Genomic DNA, 23371 nt, shown 5'->3' on the forward strand with positions numbered 1-23371 from the left:
GAGAAGTAAACATAAAAAGCAATTATTTTTAACCCTCTCCTATCAAATTCCATTTGCACCTAATTTTCTCATAGGGAATCAAATCTACCCAGAAAGTTGTGCCGATCACCTTTACTTTCACATGGATCTGGTGAATGCTTAGAGATAGGTGGGCATTCAAACATTTTGGATTCCAACACCTGCTACATATGAAGTTGGTGAAGCTGCCTAATCCGAAGTATGTCCCTCATACATAAGAAATAAGTCCAGCTTCTGCACAGTAACACTAAACTGAACATCAATTGTGGCCAAATAGTACACCTGGATTTTACCTGGAGAATACAGTCTGAGGACCAGAAAATCTTTACTTTAGGGTGTTTTTCTATTGGCCTTGACTCAGAAGTAGAAGAGCTACCTATTGGAAAGTTTGCGAAAGTATAAGGTCTCACATGAGCCTTGACCAGGGCTATTATCAGATCAATTCATGATGTCTTATATAGACTGGTGAAGAACAGGTCAAGTAGCAGCGAATGAACATTATGGACATTCAAGATGAAGACATAACTATGGAGAACGTGCAATAAAGTTTAGTGGATCTATTATAATTATGGTGGAAATGGACCTGGATTTACCTGGAGAATACAGACTGAAGGCACTAGAAAACACCAGTGATTGTCTTACCACTGTCTCTAACATCATGTCCTCCCTCTATCTGAAACTAAACCTGTCAAAAACTGAACTCCTTGTGTTCTCTCCCTCTACTAACCTACCTTTGCCTGACATTGCCATCTCCGTGTGCGGTTCCACCATTACTCCAAAGCAACATGCCCGCTGCCTTGGGGTCATCCTTGATTCTGACCTTTCATTCACCCCCCACATCCGATCACTGGCTCGCTCTTCTTACCTGCATCTCAAAAACATTTCTAGAATTCGCCCTTTTCTTAATTTCGACTCTGCAAAAACTCTGACTGTTTCACTTATTCATTCTCGTCTGGACTATTGTAACTCTCTACTAATCGGTCTCCCTCTTGCAAAACTCTCCCCGCTCCAATCTGTCCTGAATGCTGCAGCAAGGATCATATTCCTCACCAACCGTTACACCGATGCCTCTACCCTGTGCCAGTCATTACACTGGCTACCCATCCACTCCAGAATCCAGTACAAAACTACTACCCTCATCCACAAAGCACTCCATGGCTCAGCACCACCCTACATCTCCTCCCTGGTATCAGTCTACCACCCTACCCGTGCCCTCCGCTCCGCTAATGACCTCAGGTTAGCATCCTCAATAATCAGAACCTCCCACTCCCGTCTCCAAGACTTTACACGTGCTGCGCCGATTCTTTGGAATGCACTACCTAGGTTAATACGATTAATCCCCAATCCCCACAGTTTTAAGCGTGCCCTAAAAACTCATTTGTTCAGACTGGCCTACCGCCTCAATGCATTAACCTAACGATCCCTGTGTGGCCTATTTATAATAAAAAAAAAAAAAGGTTCCTCGCATCATGTTCTCATACACTTTATGCAGTATTAGCCCTCTGTGTCTGTACTGCTACATACTTAGGCAGGTAACTGGTTCATGCAGCTTTACATGAACACCTGAGCCTTACACTATAGCTGGTCCGAATAACTAAAGCAATTGTTACCATCCACCTCTCGTGTCTCCCCTTTTCCCCATAGTTTGTAAGCTTGCGAGCAGGGCCCTCACTCCTCCTGGTATCTGTTTTGAACTGTATTTCTGTTATGCTGTAATGTCTATTGTCTGTACAAGTCCCCTCTATAATTTGTAAAGCGCTGCGGAATATGTTGGCGCTATATAAATAAAATTATTATTATTATTATTATTATAAGGCCAGAAGTTCTTTACCATGGGGTGTTTTTTATTGTCCTTGACTCAGAAGTAGAAGAGCTACCTATTGGAAAGTTTGTGAAAGTATGACGGCTCACATGAGCCTTGACTAGTGCAATTATCAGATCAATTCATGGTCGCTCATATAGACGGGTAAAGAACAGGACTCAAACGACAATATTTTTTTCCTATGAATTGACGTATCCATGACATTAGGACTGAAGGTTACAAAAAGACTAAAAAAAATCACAGCAAGTATATCTGTGTCAGTCCTATTGAGTAAAATGCTCATTGGGAAACTATACGAGGGCTTACATGAGTCTTGACTGGTGCTATTATCAGATCAATTCATCATGGCTCAATTAGACAGTAAGGAACAGGTCAAGCAGCAGCAAATGAACATTATGGACATTCAAGATGAAGACATAACTATGGTGAAAGTGCAATAAAGTATTGTGGGTCTATTATAATAATGGGGGGAAAAGGACATGAAAAAAGATCAAACTAAAATCACAGCAATATCCAGTAAGTATATCTGTGTCAGTCCTATTGAGTAAAATGCTCATTGGGAAACTATACGGGGGCTCACATGAGTCTTGACCAGGGCTATTATCAGATCAATTCATCATGGCTCATATAGACCAGTAAGGAACAGGTCAAGCAGCAGCAAATGAACATTATGGACATTCAAGACGAAGACATAACTATGGTGAAAGTGCAATAAAGTATTGTGGGTCTATTATAATAATGGGGGGAAAGGACATGCAAACAGATCAAACAAAATCACAACAACTTCTTCTCTCCATCACATGTCCATGTTCCTTATATCCTGGTAGATTTCAAAATGTAGATCCCAAACTGCAATTATTTTTTTCCTATGAATTGACGTATCCATCGCATTAGGACTGAAGGTGATCACTGATCATAGTCTATCTGCGAGATACAGCACAGATTTCATAAGGGTGGGGAGCATTTGTTGACCCCATGGCAGAAGTAAGGTCCAGTTTGGCTCCAGGTGGGGGATGGAATGTGAAGTTTTGCAACAATGACGTAAAGAAGATAAATATCTCCATTTTAGCCAAGGTCTCCCCAGCACAACTTCTTTTACCTAGAAAAGAATGCAAACACATAAATACATGACTGAATTCAGACGTAAATCATCTTTTTTTTGCTCAAGTGGATTGAGGCTACCACGACATCTATGTGGTGAGACGACAGGAAGGTGCTTCCTCTTTCAACCCAACGACTCCACTGCAGGGTACCAATTTCATAATTTCTTACATGCCAACATTTCCTCCACCACTAGTGGGAATTCCTTAAGAATTCCGGACATCACCTACTTTTGGGATATATTTCAATAAACTCCACCGATTTTCCAGTCTGCTTTACATGATTGTCTTGGCAAAATCAACACTTTTGGCAAGTAGGCAAAAGGTCTCCAACTGCCATTGCAATGTGTAAATGGTCTGTGGGTCTGCCATTTTGGGAACCTATTAAAGGGGTTTCCACTTATCGGGGAAAACCTTCTAAGTTGCTTTATGTTGCTGTGAAAAACAACAATGGACTTGAACAAAAAAAACAACTAGGGGTGCGGTAGAAATAAAATAAGAGCAAAACAAGGCACTTTTGACTTGATGAGTTAAAGCGCCACTGAAGCATTTTTTTCATTGCTGTCAATGGCTGCGTCTTACCGTTCACGAATCCTGGTCTGATCATGCCTAATAAATATTGTAAAAAAATATATATTTAAAAAAGACCTTTTACCAGGTCAAAAGTGACTACATTTTGCTCTGATTGTTTTCCCAATATGCTCTTTATCAATGATGTAATAACAAAAGGGTAAATAGGCAAAACAATCTAAAGACACGCCCCTGAGGAACACTGTGTGCTGCCTGTTTGTAAATTTCTTAAAAAATAGCTCTAAATAATAAAGTTCTTGTCTGTGGAACCGTATAACAAATCTTAAAAGAAAACCATAACATTAGTGGTGGTAGTGGAAATAAAATAAATGAAGGAACTGAAGACTTTTGATCTGTTGACAGATTTTCATAAAAAAAAATATTGTAGGAAAAAGCAGACAGAAATATCTATATGGATGTGGTAATGTCTCATTTATAGGGAAGGGTGTTTTGAAAAAAAAAGGTTAATGAAGTTAATTTATACATTCACTTTTAGGTTTAGTGTCCCTGTTACCTATGGAGAATGGTATAAAGGCCTCGTTCTTCTTAAAGTTTCCAGCAGAGTCAAGAAAATGTCCCGGATAAAATTCTTCTGGTTTTTCAAAGTAATCCTTATCTCTGAGAGCTGAATGGATCAGTGCGATTACAGTTGCTCCCTGGAAGAAAACAAAATGACACAGTAAGATATTAATGAAATAGGTCATAGTAAATAAAATGCTAAATAGGTTCCAATGGGAAAGAACTGTATTTCATTATTTTTCTATAAATCAATTATAGAAATGAAACAAGAAACTCTGTAGTATATCTTATCAGAGAAATCTGCTTCTTTCTCCTACTGGACTGATCTCTCAGTCTCAATTTATGGGTAAAATTTGTAAAACAGATTTTTCCATTACTGAGATAGGAGATGACAGTTGGTGCCTCTAAAATCCTATGCAGAGGGGAGGGGCTAGAGGCAGACACAAACATAGAACCTCATAAGCACCAACTGTCATCTCCTTTCTTAGCAAGTGGAAAATCTCGATTCACAGAAAATACACTTTAACCATGAATTCGAGAGTTTAGAGAGTAAAAGATCAGTCCAGGAGGAGAAAGAAGCTGTTTTCTCTAATAAGATATTACAAAGTTTCTTATTTTCTCATGTACTAATAATGTATGTAGAAAAAAGTTAAAACAATGGTTACTCTTTATAGGGTTAGTACATTCTCACTGCAAAGTTTGGGTGATTAAACTATTTAGTTATGGCTGGACGCCAGTTATTGGCTATGTCTGGTTATGTTGCCCTTTCCACTTTAGGCCTCATTCTGAATTCTGTTTTTTTTTTCACATCGGTGGAAAAAACGGGTAGATTTTCATCTATGTTTGAACCATATGTCTGTTTTTACCATCAGTATTTAATAAATAATTTTCTTATATACAAAAAAAAAATGTAAGAAATAAAAATTGAAAAGGTTCTCCTACCCATTACAAAATTAATTATGGACAAAACATGGATGACTCGTGACTTCACTCATTTTCTCAGACTTGTAAACGTTATATGGCTGACAATATAATAATAATAATAATAATTTTTATTTATATAGCGCCAACATATTCCGCAGCGCTTTACAAATTATAGAGGGGACTTGTACAGACAATAGACATTACAGCATAACAGAAATACAGTTCAAAACAGATACCAGGAGGAGTGAGGGCCCTGCTGCTCGCAAGCTTACAAACTATGAGGAAAAGGGGAGACACGAGAGGTGGATGGTAACAATTGCTTTAGTTATTCGGACCGGCCATGGTGTAAGGCTCGGGTGTTCATGTAAAGCTGCATGAACCAGTTAACTGCCTAAGTATGTAGCAGTACTGACACAGAGGGCTATTAACTGCATAAAGTGAATGAGAACATGATGCGAGGAACCTGTTTTTTTTTTTTTTTAATATATATATATAAATAGGCCACACAGGGATCGTTAGGTTATTGCATTGAGGCGGTAGGCCAGTCTGAACAAGTGAGTTTTTAGGGTACGCTTAAAACTGTGGGGATTGGGGATTAATCGTATTAACCTAGGTAGTGCATTCCAAAGAATCGGCGCAGCACGTGTAAAGTCTTGGAGACGGGAGTGGGAGCTTCTGATTATTGAGGATGCTAACCTGAGGTCATTAGCGGAGCGGAGGGCACGGGTAGGGTGGTAGACTGATACCAGGGAGGAGATATAGGGTGGTGCTGAGCCATGGAGTGCTTTGTGGATAAGGGTAGTAGTTTTGTACTGGATTCTGGAGTGGATGGGTAGCCAGTGTAATGACTGGCACAAGGTAGAGGCATCGGTGTAACGGTTGGTGAGGAATATGATCCTGGCAGCAGCATTCAGGACAGATTGGAGCGGGGAGAGTTTGGTAAGAGGGAGGCCGATTAGTAGAGAGTTACAATAGTCCAGACGAGAATGAATAAGTGAAACAGTAAGAGTTTTTGCAGAGTCGAAAGTAAGAAAAGGGCGAATTCTAGAAATGTTTTTGAGATGCAGGTAAGAAGAGCGAGCCAGTGATCGAATGTGGGGGGTGAATGAAAGGTCAGAATCAAGGATGAGCCCAAGGCAGCGGGCATGTTGCTTTGGAGTAATGGTGGAACCGCACACGGAGATGGCAATGTCAGGCAAAGGTAGGTTAGTAGAGGGAGAGAACACGAGGAGTTCAGTTTTTGACAGGTTCAGTTTCAGATAGAGGGAGGACATGATGTTAGAGACAGCGGTAAGACAATCACTGGTGTTTTCTAAAAAGGTCGGCGTGACAACAGGAGAAGAGGTGTATAATTGGGTGTCGTCAGCATAAAGATGGTACTGGAAACCAAATCTACTGATTGTTTGTCCAATAGGGGCAGTATATAACGAGAAGAGGAGGGGGCCTAGGACTGATCCTTGAGGAACCCCAACAGTAAGGGGAAGGTGAGAGGAGGAGGAACCAGCAAAACATACAGTGAAGGATCGGTCAGAGAGATAGGAGGAGAACCAGGAGAGAATGGTGTCCTTGAGGCCGATGGAGCGGAGCATAGTGAGGAGGAGCTGATGATCCACAGTATCGAATGCTGCAGAGAGATCCAAGAGAATTAGCATGGAGTAGTGACTATTAGATTTAGCTGTTAGTAGGTCATTAGAGACTTTAGTGAGGGCAGTTTCAGTAGAGTGTAAAGAGCGGAAGTCAGATTGAAGAGGGTCGAGAAGAGAGTTATCTGAGAGATAGCGGGTAAGACGGGAGTGGACCAGGCGTTTGAGGAGTTTAGAGATGAAGGGAAGATTAGAGACAGGTCTATAATTAGCGGCACAGTTTTGATCGAGGGATGGTTTTTTAAGTAATGGATGTATGATGGCATGCTTAAATGAGGAGGGAAAAATACCGGAAGTGAGGGAAAGGTTGAATATTTTTGTTAGGTGAGAGGTGACAGCCGGGGAAAGGGACTGGAGGAGATGTGACGGAATGGGGTCACTGGTGCAAGTGGTCGGGTGAGAAGATGCAAGCAGCCTGCTTACTTCTTCTTCTGTAACTGCTTCAAAGTCAGAGAGTGAACTAGATGCAGTGGGGGAGGGAGGAAAGTGCATGGTATGAAGAGATTGGGAGATGATTTCCTGTCGAATGTGGTCAATTTTTTCTTTGAAGTAATTGGCCAGATCGTCAGCACGGAGATCCGTGGTTGGGGCCTGCTCTCTTGGGTTGAGTAGGGACTGGAACGTGTCAAAGAGACGTTTAGGGTTATTGGACAGGGAGGTGATGAGGGTGTTGAAGTAGGTTTGTTTGGAGAGGTGAAGGGCAGAATTGTATGTCTTTAGCATGAACTTATAATGGATGAAATCTTCGGGTAGATTAGATTTTCTCCACAGACGTTCTGCGCACCTGGAGCACCGCTGCAGGAAACGTGTGTGCCACGGTTGTTGCCGTCTGTGCCGAGTTGTTTTATGTATAGGAAGAGCAGCTTCATCCAGAGCACTTTGCAGGGTTTCATTGTAATGCTTCAGAGCAGAATCAGGACATGAGATGGAGAAGATTTGGGCCAATGAGGACTGCAAGTTCTTCATAAGTTTCTGTTTGTTAATGGCCTGTATGTTTCTATAAGTGTGGAAAGTGGGGGTGACCTGAGCGGGATGGCAGTTCTTGATAGAGAATGAAAGAAGGTTGTGGTCAGAGAGTGGGAGAGGGGAGTTTGTGAAATCATCCACTGAGCAAAGCCGGGAGAAGACCAAGTCAAGGGAGTTTCCATCTTCATGTGTTGGAGAGTTAGTATGCTGCGAGAGGCCGAAAGAGGAGGATAGAGATAAAAGGTGAGAAGCAGATGGGGAGAGGGGAGAGGCAATGGGGATGTTGAAATCACCCATGATAAGGGTGGGGGTGTCACAGGAGAGAAAGTGTGGAAGCCAGGTGGCAAAGTGATCCAGGAACTGATGAGAGGGGCCGGGAGGACGATACACCACCGCCACTCGCATGGAGAAGGGGACGTAGAGTCTGACCACATGGACCTCAAAAATGGTTGGACCTCAACAATGATTCATGATTCAAATAAAAATTTGCTATGTTTTCTTGATTTATTTTTTTGCCAACACATGGTCTGCAAAAAACATGGATGTGTGAACATGAATGTCCGAACATAAGTATGGATACTATCCGTGAAAAAAATGGATTTCTAAGCTGTAGGGCTTGTAGTCCTTTGGACTAAGCCTGTGGTATGGTTTACCCTCCCTTTTACAGGAAATGATCAATGGAAGGAGTCAGTGTCGGACTGGGGTACCAAGGGCTCATCAGTAACCAACTCCAGGGCCCCACTTTTCAGCAACATGTCAATATGACTCATTCACATCTTTCTATCGCAGTAAAATGGGTTTATTTGTGAATAAAAAAGATGCCGCCTTTGTCTGTATGCAGCAATTTAAGTATATCATGGAAAGTACTGCTCATCTAAGAGGGTGGTGGCCCAACGGAGGATTCTCCTGTTCTCCTGTAGGCCAATCCGAGCCTGGTAGGAGCAGATGATACAGTCTTACCTTAACCCCTTTCTGACCTCGGACGGGATAGGACGTCCGAGGTCAGAAGCCCCTTTTTGATGCGGGCTCCGGCGGTGAGCCCGCATCAAAGCCGGGACATGTCAGCTGTTTTGAACAGCTGACATGTGCCCACAATAGGCGCGGGCAGAATCGCGATCTGCCCGCACCTATTAAATAGTTAAATGCCACTGTCAAACGCAGACAGCGGCATTTAACTACCGCATCAGGCCGAGCGGCCGGAAATGACGGCATCGCCGACCCCGTCACATGATCTGTGGTCGGCGATGCGTCAGGATGGTAACCATAGAGGTCCTAGAGACCTCTATGGTTACTGATCGCCGGTGGCTGTGAGCGCCACCCTGTGGTCGGCGCTCGCAGCACACCTGATTTTCTGCTACATAGCAGCGAACAGCAGATCGCTGCTATGCAGCAGAGCTGATTGTGCTGTGCCTGCTTATAGCCTCCCATGGAGGCTATTGAAGGATGGCAAAAGTAAAAAAAAAAAGTTTAAAAAAATGTGAAAAAAAATAAAAAAATATAAAAGTTTAAATCACCCCCCTTTCGCCCCAATCAAAATATATGAATAATAAAAAAAAATAAAATCTACACATATTTGGTAACGCCGCGTTCAGAATCACCCGATCTATCAATTAAATGAAAAGCATTAACCTGATCGCTAAACAGCGTAGCGAGAAAAAAATTTGAAACGCCAGAATTACATGTTTTTGGTCGCCGCAACATTGCATTAAAATGCAATAACGGGCGATCAAAAGAATATATCTGCACCAAAATGCGATCATTAAAAACATCATCTCGGTACTCAAAAAATAAGCCCTCACCCGACCCCAGATCACGAAAAATGGAGACGCTACGGGTATCGGAAAATGGCGCAATTTTTTTTTTTTTAGCAAAGTTTGGAATTTTTTTTCACCACTTAGGTAAAAAATAACTTAGTCATGTTAGGTGTCTATGAACTCGTACTGACCTGGAGAATCATAATCGCAGGTCAGTTTTAGCATTTAATGAACCTAGCAAAAAAGTCAAACAAAAAACAAGTGTGGGATTTCACTGCACTTGGAATTTTTTTTCCCGTTTTCTAGTACAAGGCATGCTAAAACCAATGATGTCGTTCAAAAGTACAACTCATCCCGCAAAAAATAAGCCCCCAGATGGCCAAATTGACAGAAAAATAAAGAAGTTATGGCTCTGGGAAGGAGGGGAGTGAAAAACAAACACGGAAAAACGAAAAATCCCAAGGTCATGAAAGGGTTAAAGAGGATGTCCATTCTCTCATCAATTGAACCCTTGTACAGAAGTATTTTTGTAAAGACCTCTTGTTGACCTCTCTGCATGTGGGTGGAGCTATCGCTGACCGCTCACTTGGCCTCACGTGACCCAGATGCAGCTACAGTTAGGCAATGCTGTGTCCGCCCTTGCATAACTTCTGAGATTGAATGTATAGTTATATTCATCTTACCCTTTTACCCCCTACATTTTTACACTAAGAAGCACTTATTTTCCCTTTATCTCTTACCCTCATCATATGAGATTGTTTACCCGGGGTTTTCTTTTCTGTAAGAGCAGTGAGACTAAAGAGCTGATGGCCACATGATATCATAATAATAATTCATAATTTTATTTATATAGCGCCAACATATTCCGCAGCGCTTTACAAATTATAGAGGGGACTTGTACAGACAATAGACATTACAGCATAACAGAAATCACAGTTCAAAATAGATACTAAGAGGAATGAGGGCCCTGCTCGCAAGCTTACAAACTATGAGGAAAAGGAGAGACACGAGAGGTGGATCATACATCATGATGATTAACTAAACAAATTCAAGGAGGGTCTAGAATCAGATGCCTTTCATTAAAAATATAATATCACTATGGGTACTATATTTCCAAAGTTACAAATAGATGGAATTATTTTGATCGTAAAATCAGAAGCTAGGCCGGTTTCACACGTCAGTGGCTCCGGTACGTGAGGTGACAGTTTCCTCACGTACCGGAGCCACTGACTAACGTAGACACATTCAAATCAATGCATATGTGCAGATGTCATTGATTGTTTACAGACCGTGTCTCCGTGTGCCAAACACGGAGACATGTCAGTGTTCGTGGGAGCGCACGGATTACACGGACCCATTAAAGTCAATGGGTCCGTGTAAAACACGTACCGCACATGGATGTTGTCCGTGTGCATTCCGTGTGCCGTGCAGGAGACAGCGCTACAGTAAGCGCTGTCCCCCCCACTGATGCTGAAGCTGCGATTCATATCTTCTCTGCAGCAGCGTTTGCTGTAAAGAAGATATGAATAATCCTTTTTTTTGTTTGTTTCTCGTATTTAAAATAAAGGTTCATGTCCCCACCCCCTGTGTGCCCGCCCGCTGTTCTTAAAATACTCACCCGGCTCCCTTGCTGGCTGGCGCTGCTTCCTGTCCTGGCCGCCCCTTCTACTGTATGAGCGGTCACGTGGGGCCGCTCATTTACAGTGATGAATATGCGGCTCCACCCCTATGGGAGGTGGAGCCGCATATTCATGACTGTAATCGGTGGCCCCACGTGACCGCTCTTACAATAGAAGGTGTGGCCAGGACAGGAAGCAGCGCCAGCCAGCAAGGGAGCCGGGTGAGTATTTTAAGAACAGCGGGCGGGCGCACAGGGGGTGGGGACATGAACCTTTATTTTAAACACGAGAAACAACAAAAAAAAAGGATTATTCATATCTTCTTTACAGCAAACGCTGCTGCAGAGAAGATATGAATCGCGGTTTCAGCACCAGATGCAGGGGACAGCGCTTACTGTAGCGCTGTCTCCTGCACGGTGCGTGTGGTACCCAGTGGGCACATGGGTGGCACACGTGTGCAGCACGTGTGCCACACTGATGTGCCACAGAAATGCACGGGCACACGGACACGGATAATTCCGGTACCGAATTTTCCGGTACCGGAATTATCTGGACGCGTGGGACTGCCCTTAGGAAGGACATTTTTTCCCTACATAAAAAAATTGGCCTCGGCCTCAGTGAGGATTCTCTTGGTAGGAATATAGGTTGGACTTGCTAGACTTTTTTTCAACATTATCAAATACTATCGTTTGTAAATAAGAATTTTGAAGGATCACAACTATTACAGAAAGATACTGTATCTGATACACTGTGCTTTATGTGTTGTTATGATTAGCCCTATAGATAGGGATTAGGTCAATAGCAGGTTCTCACATCACCAATTAATAAAGTGGTCCAACAAGAGAAAATAGATGACAGCACTGCAGTACCTTTGGAATAAAATAGCCTCTGAAGGTGACATCTTGAGAAGTTGCATGTGGAACAGCAGCCGGTGCGATGTCTCCAAACCTCTGGATCTCATGAATGACGGCGTCAGTGTACGGCATCTCTTTCCGATGCTCCATTTGAGGTTGGGCGGATCCGATCACTCGCTCAATTTCATTTTGCACTTTCTCTGTCACGGTAGAGATTTATATATATATATATATATATATATATATATATATACATATATATATATATATATAGTCATAGTTACCAATTTGCACAATAATCTGGATGTATTCAATAGTATGCACAAGATGAAGAGACATGTCAGGACCTATGAAGGACCTACAGACACAATTGTATTTTATAACTGCTGGCCTCTTAGACTCCACCATTCACACTAGTTAGAACCTTTATTGTATATTTCTATAACATTTGTTAAATATATTATTATTGTCTTTCCAAACTTTGAGTTTCTATTTTCTTTAATGCTATCGTCTGATAATCCAGAACAAGGAAATCAGCAAATCTGCCAAAATTCTAATTCAGCAGCTTCACTTTTACTTGGCTGCAAAATTCGATTTCGGAAAAAATCAAATTGTCGAAAAGAGTTTAAAAAAACTCTTAGAACCAACTCTGCTTGGCTCTCCCCAACCTCTGCTGTTACCTCCCATGTCTTCTTTCTTCTGTCATCTTTCCTATATCTTCTTTTCTTTCCAGGCCTCTGATGCTGCAGCTCTTTATTAGGCTCCGAGCCATCGATTGACGGGCATTACACTCCACATGACCATGTACAGGATGTGACAGCGTAGCGCCCATTTAAGATCGTCAGCATTGGAGGCCAATTAAAAGGAAGATATATAACAGAAAACAGAGATGATGATTGGTGGAGCAATATCAGAGGTGTGTGGAATTTAGTAAAAAAAATTATTACCTATTGTGAAAAATTTGGAACACATTTGAGTTGCTATCAATTGTTCATCAATAATCTTGTCCCAAGCAAGTTCTGTTACTGTCAATCTAAAAGATTTATGTCATCTTGGACATTTTTAGTATAACCACAGAAAATGGTCCAAATGTCCGATGGGACCCACACAAATCTTAAGAATGGGGTTTAGCCTTAGAAATGGAATATCAGCACTCATGTTCATGTGCTCAGCTCTCATGTCAGGGTGCTCAGAAACTTTCCAGGCAAGTTTGCATCTTTCCACATTATAAGTCATAAATGTCCAAAAAGGGCTTGCTCCTAATGAATTTTACAAAACTTTTTTCAAAATGTTCCTTTTCCATGTAGAGCACTGAAACACTTCATGCTTTTGTGACACTTAAACCATGTAATGCGGTTCTACCTAACGCATTTCCACATTTCTGTTTAGCTTCATGTCATAGAAAGGATCACCACCGACTGTCAGAACTAAGTGTCCTACAAGACACTGCTTTGCATCATGACTCCTCAGTTTTTAACTTGGAGATCATCATATATACGAATTTTGTGAACATTTGCATTCCAGTGACACAAAGCTAACATCATCAATCGGAACGGTATCTACCAGACCCTGGAACCTAGAATGTCCCAAAGGCCTCATTGCCATAAAGAACACCCTAGGGAAGAATTTTTATAGATTTTATATTGGCGACTAGGAGCATTGTGATGGAGGGATATGGTATGTGGATATCATATTATTTGTATTAATATTTTACTGATTATCATGGTGTTCTCTTGTAGGATGAGTGATTTGCTAATTGATGAATGCCTGTGGTTGCCCTCTGATATCAGCCCCCACAGTACTGTATAGTTGTCTTCTCACAGGGTCAGTGAATAATCCTGTTTGCTAATATGTTATTGACATTTGAACTAGCTTGTTGAAACAATGAGCCCCTGAGACCTTCCCCCTCCTGACCTGTGAATGAGGAGGGGGACTTTTAAAATATCAGGGAGGTAAGACACAGAGCAGTCCTATGTGGAATGATGATGTGTTCACAGCACCTCAGAGAGAAAGAAGAGTATATGGACTATGTTATCCTCTGTTTGCCGGATTGTTGGACTTTTATCCTGTCACTGAACTGCATTCGACTTCTGGACTATCTTATCCTTTGTGTGATGGATTGTCTATGGACCTTTCATATGTTTGCCTACATAAAGGTCTTGGGATTGTTTACTCTTCTCTTGCTCTGTTGATTGTGTGGTATCGGAGAAGGACCCCGTGACATGCATGTTTTGCATTTGCATCTACTTTTATTTATTTTGTTCTGGACAACTTTGGAAAAATCACTGAAAGTAAACTTTTTGATGGGCAAATCGGAAAACCAAAAATTAGCGATGCAGATGATATGACATATGTCCATAACCTCATCAAACAAATATGCAGTAAACATCACTTACACAACTGAGACAAGCTCCTTTGGCTTCAAAAATAAACCCATCCATATTTTTTTTAATGGCATTGGTCAAAGTTCCTTATTTTTACAAATAGAATTTCCTAAAAGATGTGAAAACGGTTGCTCAAGCAGACTTCTCTAGCAAAATGTGGGCCTACTTGTCCTAGCAAATGTTCCCGATACAAATGGGTTCTATCTCACTTGTACTTTCTTCTACATATCTTAATAACATGTTAAAAAACATATAAATTTAAAGTTAAAATATCTACAGTACATGATTGAAATGATTGATCTTACTTTGAATTTCTGGATATTTCATCATGAGCAGAATCCCCCATCTCAATGTGGTTGATGTGGTCTCCATTCCAGCTCCAAACAAGTCTCCCACCAGAGAAATTAAATTATCATTGTTGAAAAATTTTATGTTTTCTGCTTTTCCCTGGAAAAAAAAATGTTTAAACATTTCCCAAAATGTTCATATATACAAAAGAAGTTAGTCTGGGAAACTGCAGTCATGCCACATTAGGAGGGTGGCTGGAGAGTAAGAGATGAAATGAGTATTCAGTTTTTTTGTGTTTTTTTACATCTCACGTTTATTATGCTCTGTATCTGGAAAGATACCTGGTAACACATTGATCATACCTCTCGTTGCTTGGCCAAGTAGGCATCGATTAGGTTCCTCTGGTCATTTACATCCAACTCTTTCTTCTGTTTGGTGAATGTTCTTATTATAAAGTTATGAAACTCTTTAGTATTTTCAAAAATTGTTTTGTGAGCTCCGGGAAGCAATTTTGCAAGTAACGGAAAACAGTTGTACAGCTACGGCATACATGCAACAAAAAAATGAAAAAATATATATTTACACGTTGAACTTGACGAACGATAAAATGTGCTTTTAGTCCTTATAACATCTTCAAAACATAACATGTTATTTTACTACATAGACAGAAGGACGGAAACGACAAACAGACCATTAGGTGGTCAATGGAAGTCATATGAAGGACCAATAAATAAATCACTTACGACGACCCAGGGGCTGCTTAGAAGCTTCACATTTTCATTGACTAAGCCCATAAGCCTCAGTATGGTCGGATCCTCATAGTCAAATCTTTTACTCAGGAGAATGGACACGATTATATTGGTTACAGCAGCATAAATACTGGTAATATTATCAAAGGCCTTGCCTGAAAGAAAGCAAATAATTGTTTTTCTATTATTTTAGAATTTTTTTAATAATTCTTGGAAATTTAAAATTATTGATTTAATGATAACAAGACGTTAGGGTGAGGAATTGCTAAGGAAAGGATGAAATAATTTCTTACCTTCATAGGACTTTAACTTATGAATTAAGTATTCCGATTCCTCGGTGATCTTGTCTTCTATGGTTCTTCTCCCCATTCCATAATCTCGTAGGGTTGAGAGAGTAAATCTCCTCATTGCTTTCCAGTTTTCACCAGTGGAAAAGATGACACCTGAGTGGAGTGAATACACTTTAAGTGATGGGTGTTGTCTATACATTGGCTTGACCAAGGCAAATCTTGTTTACTTAGAGGTCCTCGAAAAACATCAGAAGCCTACTGGATGAGTGCATCAAACATGTCATGAAATTCGACTTGCATAAAATGTATTTGATGGAAAGTAAAAATGGAAAACAGAGGTGTGTTAACACCAAGCTTCAGCACCATAAAAAGAGAAAACTAACACAATGTTCAGTGTGAATTTTAAAAAACATGATATAAAGGTACAAAAAAAGTTAAAAAGATAAAGATCCATAAGCTGACGCGTTTCGGGTTAAGAATTCTTAAGTATAGCTGTCAGCTACAGTCGATTGTTATGATTTAGAGTTGAAACCTGAACCTCATTTGTCCTTATCTTTTTAACATCTTTTGTACCTTTACATCATGTTTTTAAAAATGTTTTAATTTTCTGTTTACCTGATGCTGAAGTTCAGTACTAACCGACCTCTGTACTCATTTTGTCCTGGAAGCCAATATGGTGAGTGCACATTCCGTGCACCAAATCCAAACCAAAAACTGTCTTCTAGGGCTTGTTATGTAGAATTTGTATGGATCTCCTTTTTCCACTGAAACTCTCAGTGGCAAATTTGCCCCTCCCTACTCTCCTCAAGTCAGTGCCCCCCTCCCTACTCCCCTCCAGTCAGTGCCAGTGTGTCGCCCCATCCTGGACCAACTTTTTACTATTGACGCTGCCTATGCAGCATCAATCAAAAAAAGATATAATGTTAAAGATAATAATAATTAAAAAAATTGTGCTATTCTCACCTTCCACCGTCCACCGAGGCGCGCGATGCTGCTGCCAGCTTCCGTTCCCAGTGATGCATTGCAAAATTACCCATCTGGGTAATTACAGCTTTGGTGGACGTCAGAGGGTGAGTATATAGCTATTTTTTATTTTATTTTTTTTACAGGGATATGGTGCCCACACTGCTATATACTATGGGGACTGTGTTATATACTGCGTGGGCTGTGCTATATGTTACGTGGGCTGTGTTATATATTACGTGGGCTGTGTTATATACTGCTTGGCTTCTATATACTACGTGGACAGTGTTATATACTGCGTGGGCTGTGTTATATACTTCGTCGCCTGTGTTGTATACTGCGTGGGCTGTGCTATACATTACGTGGGCTGTGCTATATATTACGTTGGCTGTGTTATATACTACGTGGCTGCTATATACTACATGGCTGCTATATACTACGTGGCTGTGCTATATACTATGTGGTTTTCTGTGTTACGTGGGCTGTGCTATATACTATGTGACTGCTATATACTATCTGGCTGCTATATACTACGTGGCTGTCCTATATACTATGTGGCTGTGTTATACACTACGTGGCTGTGCTATATGCTATGTGGCTGTCTGTGTTATATACTATGTGGCTGTGTTATACACTATGTGGCTGTCTTATATACTACGTGGCTGTGCTTTATACTACGTGGCTGTGCTAAGCGTGATGTACATACATACATACATATTCTAGAATACCCAAAGCGTTAGAATCGGGCCACCATCTAGTATATATATATATATATATATATATATATATATATAAATATAGTAACATAGTAACATAGTTAGTAAGGCCGAAAAAAGACATTTGTCCATCCAGTTCAGCCTATATTCCATCATAATAAATCCCCAGATCTACGTCCTTCTACAGAACCTAATAATTGTATGATACAATATTGTTCTGCTCCAGGAAGACATCCAGGCCTCTCTTGAACCCCTCGACTGAGTTCGCCATCACCACCTCCTCAGGCAAGCAATTCCAGATTCTCACTGCCCTAACAGTAAAGAATCCTCTTCTATGTTGGTGGAAAAACCTTCTCTCCTCCAGACGCAAAGAATGCCCCCTTGTGCCCGTCACCTTCCTTGGTATAAACAGATCCTCAGCGAGATATTTGTATTGTCCCCTTATATACTTATACATGGTTATTAGATCGCCCCTCAGTCGTCTTTTTTCTAGACTAAATAATCCTAATTTCGCTAATCTATCTGGGTATTGTAGTTCACCCATCCCCTTTATTAATTTTGTTGCCCTCCTTTGTACTCTCTCTAGTTCCATTATATCCTTCCTGAGCACCGGTGCCCAAAACTGGACACAGTACTCCATGTGCGGTCTAACTAGGGATTTGTACAGAGGCAGTATAATGCTCTCATCATGTGTATCCAGACCTCTTTTAATGCACCCCATGATCCTGTTTGCCTTGGCAGCTGCTGCCTGGCACTGGCTGCTCCAGGTAAGTTTATCATTAACTAGGATCCCCAAGTCCTTCTCCCTGTCAGATTTACCCAATGGTTTCCCATTCAGTGTGTAATGGTGACATTGATTCCTTCTTCCCATGTGTATAACCTTACATTTATCATTGTTAAACCTCATCTGCCACCTTTCAGCCCAAGTTTCCAACTTATCCAGATCCATCTGTAGCAGAATATTATCTTCTCTTGTATTAACTGCTTTACATAGTTTTGTATCATCTGCAAATATCGATATTTTACTGTGTAAACCTTCTACCAGATCATTAATGAATATGTTGAAGAGAACAGGTCCCAATACTGACCCCTGCGGTACCCCACTGGTCACAGCGACCCAGTTAGAGACTATACCATTTATAACCACCCTCTGCTTTCTATCACTAAGCCAGTTACTAACCCATTTACACACAATTTCCCCCAGACCAAGCATTCTCATTTTGTGTACCAACCTCTTGTGCGGCATGGTATCAAACGCTTTGGAAAAATCGAGATATACCACGTCCAATGACTCACCGTGGTCCAGCCTATAGCTTACCTCTTCATAAAAACTGATTAGATTGGTTTGACAGGAGCGATTTCTCATAAACCCATGCTGATATGGAGTTAAACAGTTATTCTCATTGAGATAATCCAGAATAACATCCCTCAGAAACCCTTCAAATATTTTACCAACAATAGAGGTTAGACTTACTGGCCTATAATTTCCAGGTTCACTTTTAGAGCCCTTTTTGAATATTGGCACCACATTTGCTCTGCGCCAGTCCTGCGGAACAGACCCTGTCGCTATAGAGTCCCTAAAAATAAGAAATAATGGTTCATCTATTACATTACTTAGTTCTCTTAGTACTCGTGGGTGTATGCCATCCGGACCCGGAGATTTATCTATTTTAATCTTATTTAGCCGGTTTCGCACCTCTTCTTGGGTTAGATTGGTGACCCTTAATATAGGGTTTTCATTGTTTCTTGGGATTTCACCTAGCATTTCATTTTCCACCATGAATACCGTGGAGAAGAAGGTGTTTAATATGTTAGCTTTTTCCTCGTCATCTACAACCATTCTTTCCTCACTATTTTTTAAGGGGCCTACATTTTCAGTTTTTATTCTTTTACTATTGATATAGTTGAAGAACAGTTTGGGATTAGTTTTACTCTCCTTAGCAATGTGCTTCTCTGTTTCCTTTTTGGCAGCTTTAATTAGTTTTTTAGATAAAGTATTTTTCTCCCTATAGTTTTTTAGAGCTTCAATGGTGCCATCCTGCTTTAGTAGTGCAAATGCTTTCTTTTTACTGTTAATTGCCTGTCTTACTTCTTTGTTTAGCCACATTGGGTTTTTCCTATTTCTAGTCCTTTTATTCCCACAAGGTATAAACCGCTTACACTGCCTATTTAGGATGTTCTTAAACATTTCCCATTTATTATCTGTATTCTATATACAGGAGGAGATGACACACAGATATATACTATATACAGGAGAGATGACACACAGGTATATACTATATAGAGGAGGAGATGACATACAGGTACATACTATATACAGGAGGAGATCCGTTATAATAGATGAAATGTGGATTACATCCGCGCTGCTGCGACAAATAATAGATCCAGATATACTTGTAAAATGTTCGGGTGGTTTATTCAACGCGTTTCGAAGCTCATGGCTTCTTCTGTTGCAACAGTACCACGTGTCATATCTTTGTGTGGAAACTTCCTGAAGAAGAAGCCATGAGCTTCGAAACGTGTTGAATAAACCACCCGAACATTTTACAAGTATATCTGGATCTATTATTTGTCGCAGCAGCGCGGATGTAATCCACATTTCATCTATTATAACGGATCTGAGAGGTCGCAGCGCCGACCTGTGGATCTGCAGCAGCTGACAAACTACACGCTTGTACTGTGTACTACCAGGTGAGCAGTTCTCTCACAATTGATCAGAAACAATCCTGGGGATAAGACCCTATTTGCGCTTTTTTTGTCTCCTATCTTTCAATACAGGAGGAGATGACATACAGGTATAAACTATATACAGGAGGAGATGACACACAGGTATATACTATATACAGGAGCAGATGACCTACAAGTATGTACTATATACAGGAGGAGATGACATACAGGTAAATGCTATATATAGAAGATGACATACAGGTTTATACTATATACAGGAGCAGATGACCTACAAGTATGTACTATATATAGAAGGAGATGACATACAGGTATATACTATATATAGAAGGAGATGACACACAGGTATATACTATATACAGGAGCAGATGACCTACAAGTATGTACTATATATAGAAGGAGATGACATACAGGTATATACTATATATAGAAGGAGATGACACACAGGTATATACTATATACAGGAGCAGATGACCTACAAGTATGTACTATATATAGAAGGAGATGACATAAAGGTATATACTATATATAGAAGATGACATACATGTATATACTATATACAGGGGAGATGACACACAGCAGGTATATACTATATACAGGGGAGATGACATACAGGTATATACTATATACAGGAGATGACATACAGGTGTATACTATATATAAGGGAGATGCAAACATGTATATACTGAGGTGAAAAGGAGGGGTGTGAGGTGAAAATGAAAAGGTGTGAGTGCAAAATTAGAGGAGCGAGGGAAAAGAGTGGAGTGATCGGAAAATGACAGATATGAGGTCGAAATGACAAGTGTTAGGGGGGAATGAGAGGAGTGAGGGAGAAAATGAGAGGTGTGAGGGAGAAAATGAGAGATGTGATTGGGAAAATGAAAGATGTGATTGGGAAAATGAGAGGTGTGATGGGAAAATAAGAGAAGATAGGTGCTATAACTAACCACAGATATTTACTATACACAGGCAACGCCGGGCTCTTCAGCTAGTATATATATATAGCTTTGGGACAGAGAAATTTCATGCTACATTTCTCGTAAAGTCAAAGATCACTTATCAATAGCATCCAGTTTACAAATGCTCTCTAGATGTTATGCAAGGACCTTGCTGGTCCACCATACCCAAGACATTCTTTATTACAGCCCTTCTTTCCTGCTGATTGATGACAGCCTTGGACAGGGGACTCACCCTGTAACAGAGGATCTCCCTTTATATAAAAGAAAAATGTTACAACCAATACAAAAACTCACCATGACCTTTAGTTGCTTCTGAAAACAATGGTATGTTTGGCCTTTCTGAAAATAATTCAGCATGGTTAATTAAAGCATCTTTAATGGTCTCATATCCACAGAGGATGATGGATTTTGACATTCCAATCCGAAAACTGAAGACCGTGCCGTACTTCTCGGCCAACTATAAATACAAAAGAGATCATAAAATTTGCAAAATGTCCTAGAATTTCCTTAACACCCTCTCAATAAACATGTAGCCAGTTATGACAATAGCAATTAAGTAGTTCTTTAATTTTAATACATTTCAACCTACAATATCCTGTGTTTCCAAATCTATCATAAAATGGATTCCACTTGGATCCTACATACGAGAAGGTCTGTCAAAGGTTGTGCAGAAAATATAGGACAAGGTGTTATGCTAAGTTCACATTTGCGTTGTGCGCCGCTGCGTCGGCGACGCAATGCACAACGCAAATAAAAATGCACCAAAATGCACGCAAAAACGCTGCGTTTTGCGACGCATGCATCCTTTTTTGCCGAAATTTGGACGCAAAAAAAATGCAACTTGTTGCGTTTTCTGCGCCCAACGCTTGCGGCAAAAAAAACGCATGCGTTGCACAATGCATGTCCATGCGTCCCTCATGTTAAATATAGGGGCGCATGACGCATGCGTCGCCGCAGCGTTTCCCGACGCTGCGTCGGGAAACGCTAATGTGAACGTAGCCTTAGGTGTCGAGTTCCCACCGATGCACAGGGGAGATCTCGAGCCATGTCCTCTGTGGTCTCTTATTCTTCCTCAGCCGCAGAGGAGTCTGCTCAGCAGAGACGTCAGTCCCAGCAACTAGCTCAAGCTAATACTGTGTGTCTGGTTACTGCTCCGTACCAGGTTCAGCCATTGTAACCAGGATTGATCAGCGGCGAGCAGACTTTCCAGAGACTAAGTCCTGCTTTTCGTCTACTGAGCATGCCCCTGCGACGACCTCTCATTGGAGTCTCTGGGTCACATGCTCAGGTCCTGTAGCGGCTCTGATTGGACTACTGGGAAGGTCCTGGAAGACTGCATTTATGAAAGGTTTGCATGGACGCTTGGCCATGCACTAGTATAAACCTAATGTTGTGTGTGGGGATGCGTGTATGTTTTCTGGTGAAAGCTCCTAATGTTCCCTTCCCTAGCGTTGTTATATGTGGTTTGGGTGTTTGGAGCTGACTGGCACCAGATAGTGCAATCCAGTACAAGAGTACGAAATACTGCATCACTTCAGCATCATTTGCCAGTGTGGCGCCGTGCGCAACTAGTGCGCTTTCCAGGCCCTGGTTATGTGGTTAGTGACGTATGCCAGAGTGGTGCTGCATGCACCTAGTGCACCAAATCCATTACCCCTGGTACCGCAGTGCAGCGCTAAGCACTATTGGGTCTAGAGGGACTGTAACCTGTGTTCTTGGGGTAGAGTCCTGTGACCAATTACCATCGTTCACTCTGCGGTATTACGGCCCTGTGACACAACAGGTTTTTCTTCCTCACATACCGGGTGAAGCTAACCCGCGTGTGTTCACATTATACCGCCATATACCGTCCGCCATTACCGAGCAGCAGGTGTCATCTCTGCACGGTGGACCCTGGGCTGCGAACGCACCTCATATCTTCCTTAATATTATTTGGTGCTTTCCGCAAGCCCTAACACAAGGCCAGGTATAAGTGCAAAAAAACACTGTGCAACAGCACAATTCAAGGGAACCGGTCACTCAATTCATACAGCTCAAACCACAGCCAGCAGGAATCACAATCTTGCTGTACATTTGTATATTCTCCTATGAAATGGTTCTGCATTTCAGAAAGACCATAATTATAAGATTTGGCCTGGGACCACAACCAGGGATGAGACTTGTCACCCCAGATATAGAGAAAGACCTGTCAATGAAGAGCCGGCCTGAGTTGGTGCCGGACTAGTCTTATCTCCGGCTATGGTCCTAGGTCAGATGTTCTACATGTATTTTCTCTGAAGCATTGATGTGTATTAGAGAAAAATATAGCTGTTTGCAATCGTGAAGGCAGGCTCTGATTCATGCCGCCCCCAGTATGACAGGTTATTGAATGAATGAATTCCACTATTACTGCACATATGAAAAAAAGTCGTAGTTTTGATCCAAGTTGCGTAAAGAGATCTCATTGGATGGAGCCCAACTCTACTGAGCCATCTATTTATTCGCCTAATGTCTATTCACACTGAGCTAATCATATTAAATCATTATGACACAAATACAATGGAATAAT

The 23371-nt window shown here is 41.1% G+C and overlaps 1 protein-coding gene across 2 annotated transcripts in view; it reads right to left on the reverse strand.

The window, feature by feature from the left end:
- Positions 1–1841: 1841 nt before the first annotated feature.
- LOC138638752 (cytochrome P450 2K4-like) overlaps positions 1842–23371 on the reverse strand; it is a 179734-nt gene continuing 158204 nt past the window's right edge. The window contains exons 3-10 of one of the 2 annotated variants that reach the window (XM_069728306.1): positions 21118–21280; positions 15504–15653; positions 15205–15365; positions 14824–15000; positions 14479–14620; positions 11805–11989; positions 4025–4166; positions 1842–2939 (exon numbers count right to left, since the gene is read on the reverse strand). In XM_069728306.1, coding sequence (XP_069584407.1) covers positions 2761–2939; positions 4025–4166; positions 11805–11989; positions 14479–14620; positions 14824–15000; positions 15205–15365; positions 15504–15653; positions 21118–21280 — 1299 coding nt within the window. In that variant the 3' untranslated portion in view covers positions 1842–2760. The remainder of the gene's footprint in view (positions 2940–4024; positions 4167–11804; positions 11990–14478; positions 14621–14823; positions 15001–15204; positions 15366–15503; positions 15654–21117; positions 21281–23371) is intronic. The other variant, XM_069728307.1, reaches the window with a different exon arrangement.

This window comes from Ranitomeya imitator, chromosome 5 (assembly GCF_032444005.1).
Source record: "Ranitomeya imitator isolate aRanImi1 chromosome 5, aRanImi1.pri, whole genome shotgun sequence".
Classification (NCBI taxonomy): domain Eukaryota; kingdom Metazoa; phylum Chordata; class Amphibia; order Anura; family Dendrobatidae; genus Ranitomeya; species Ranitomeya imitator.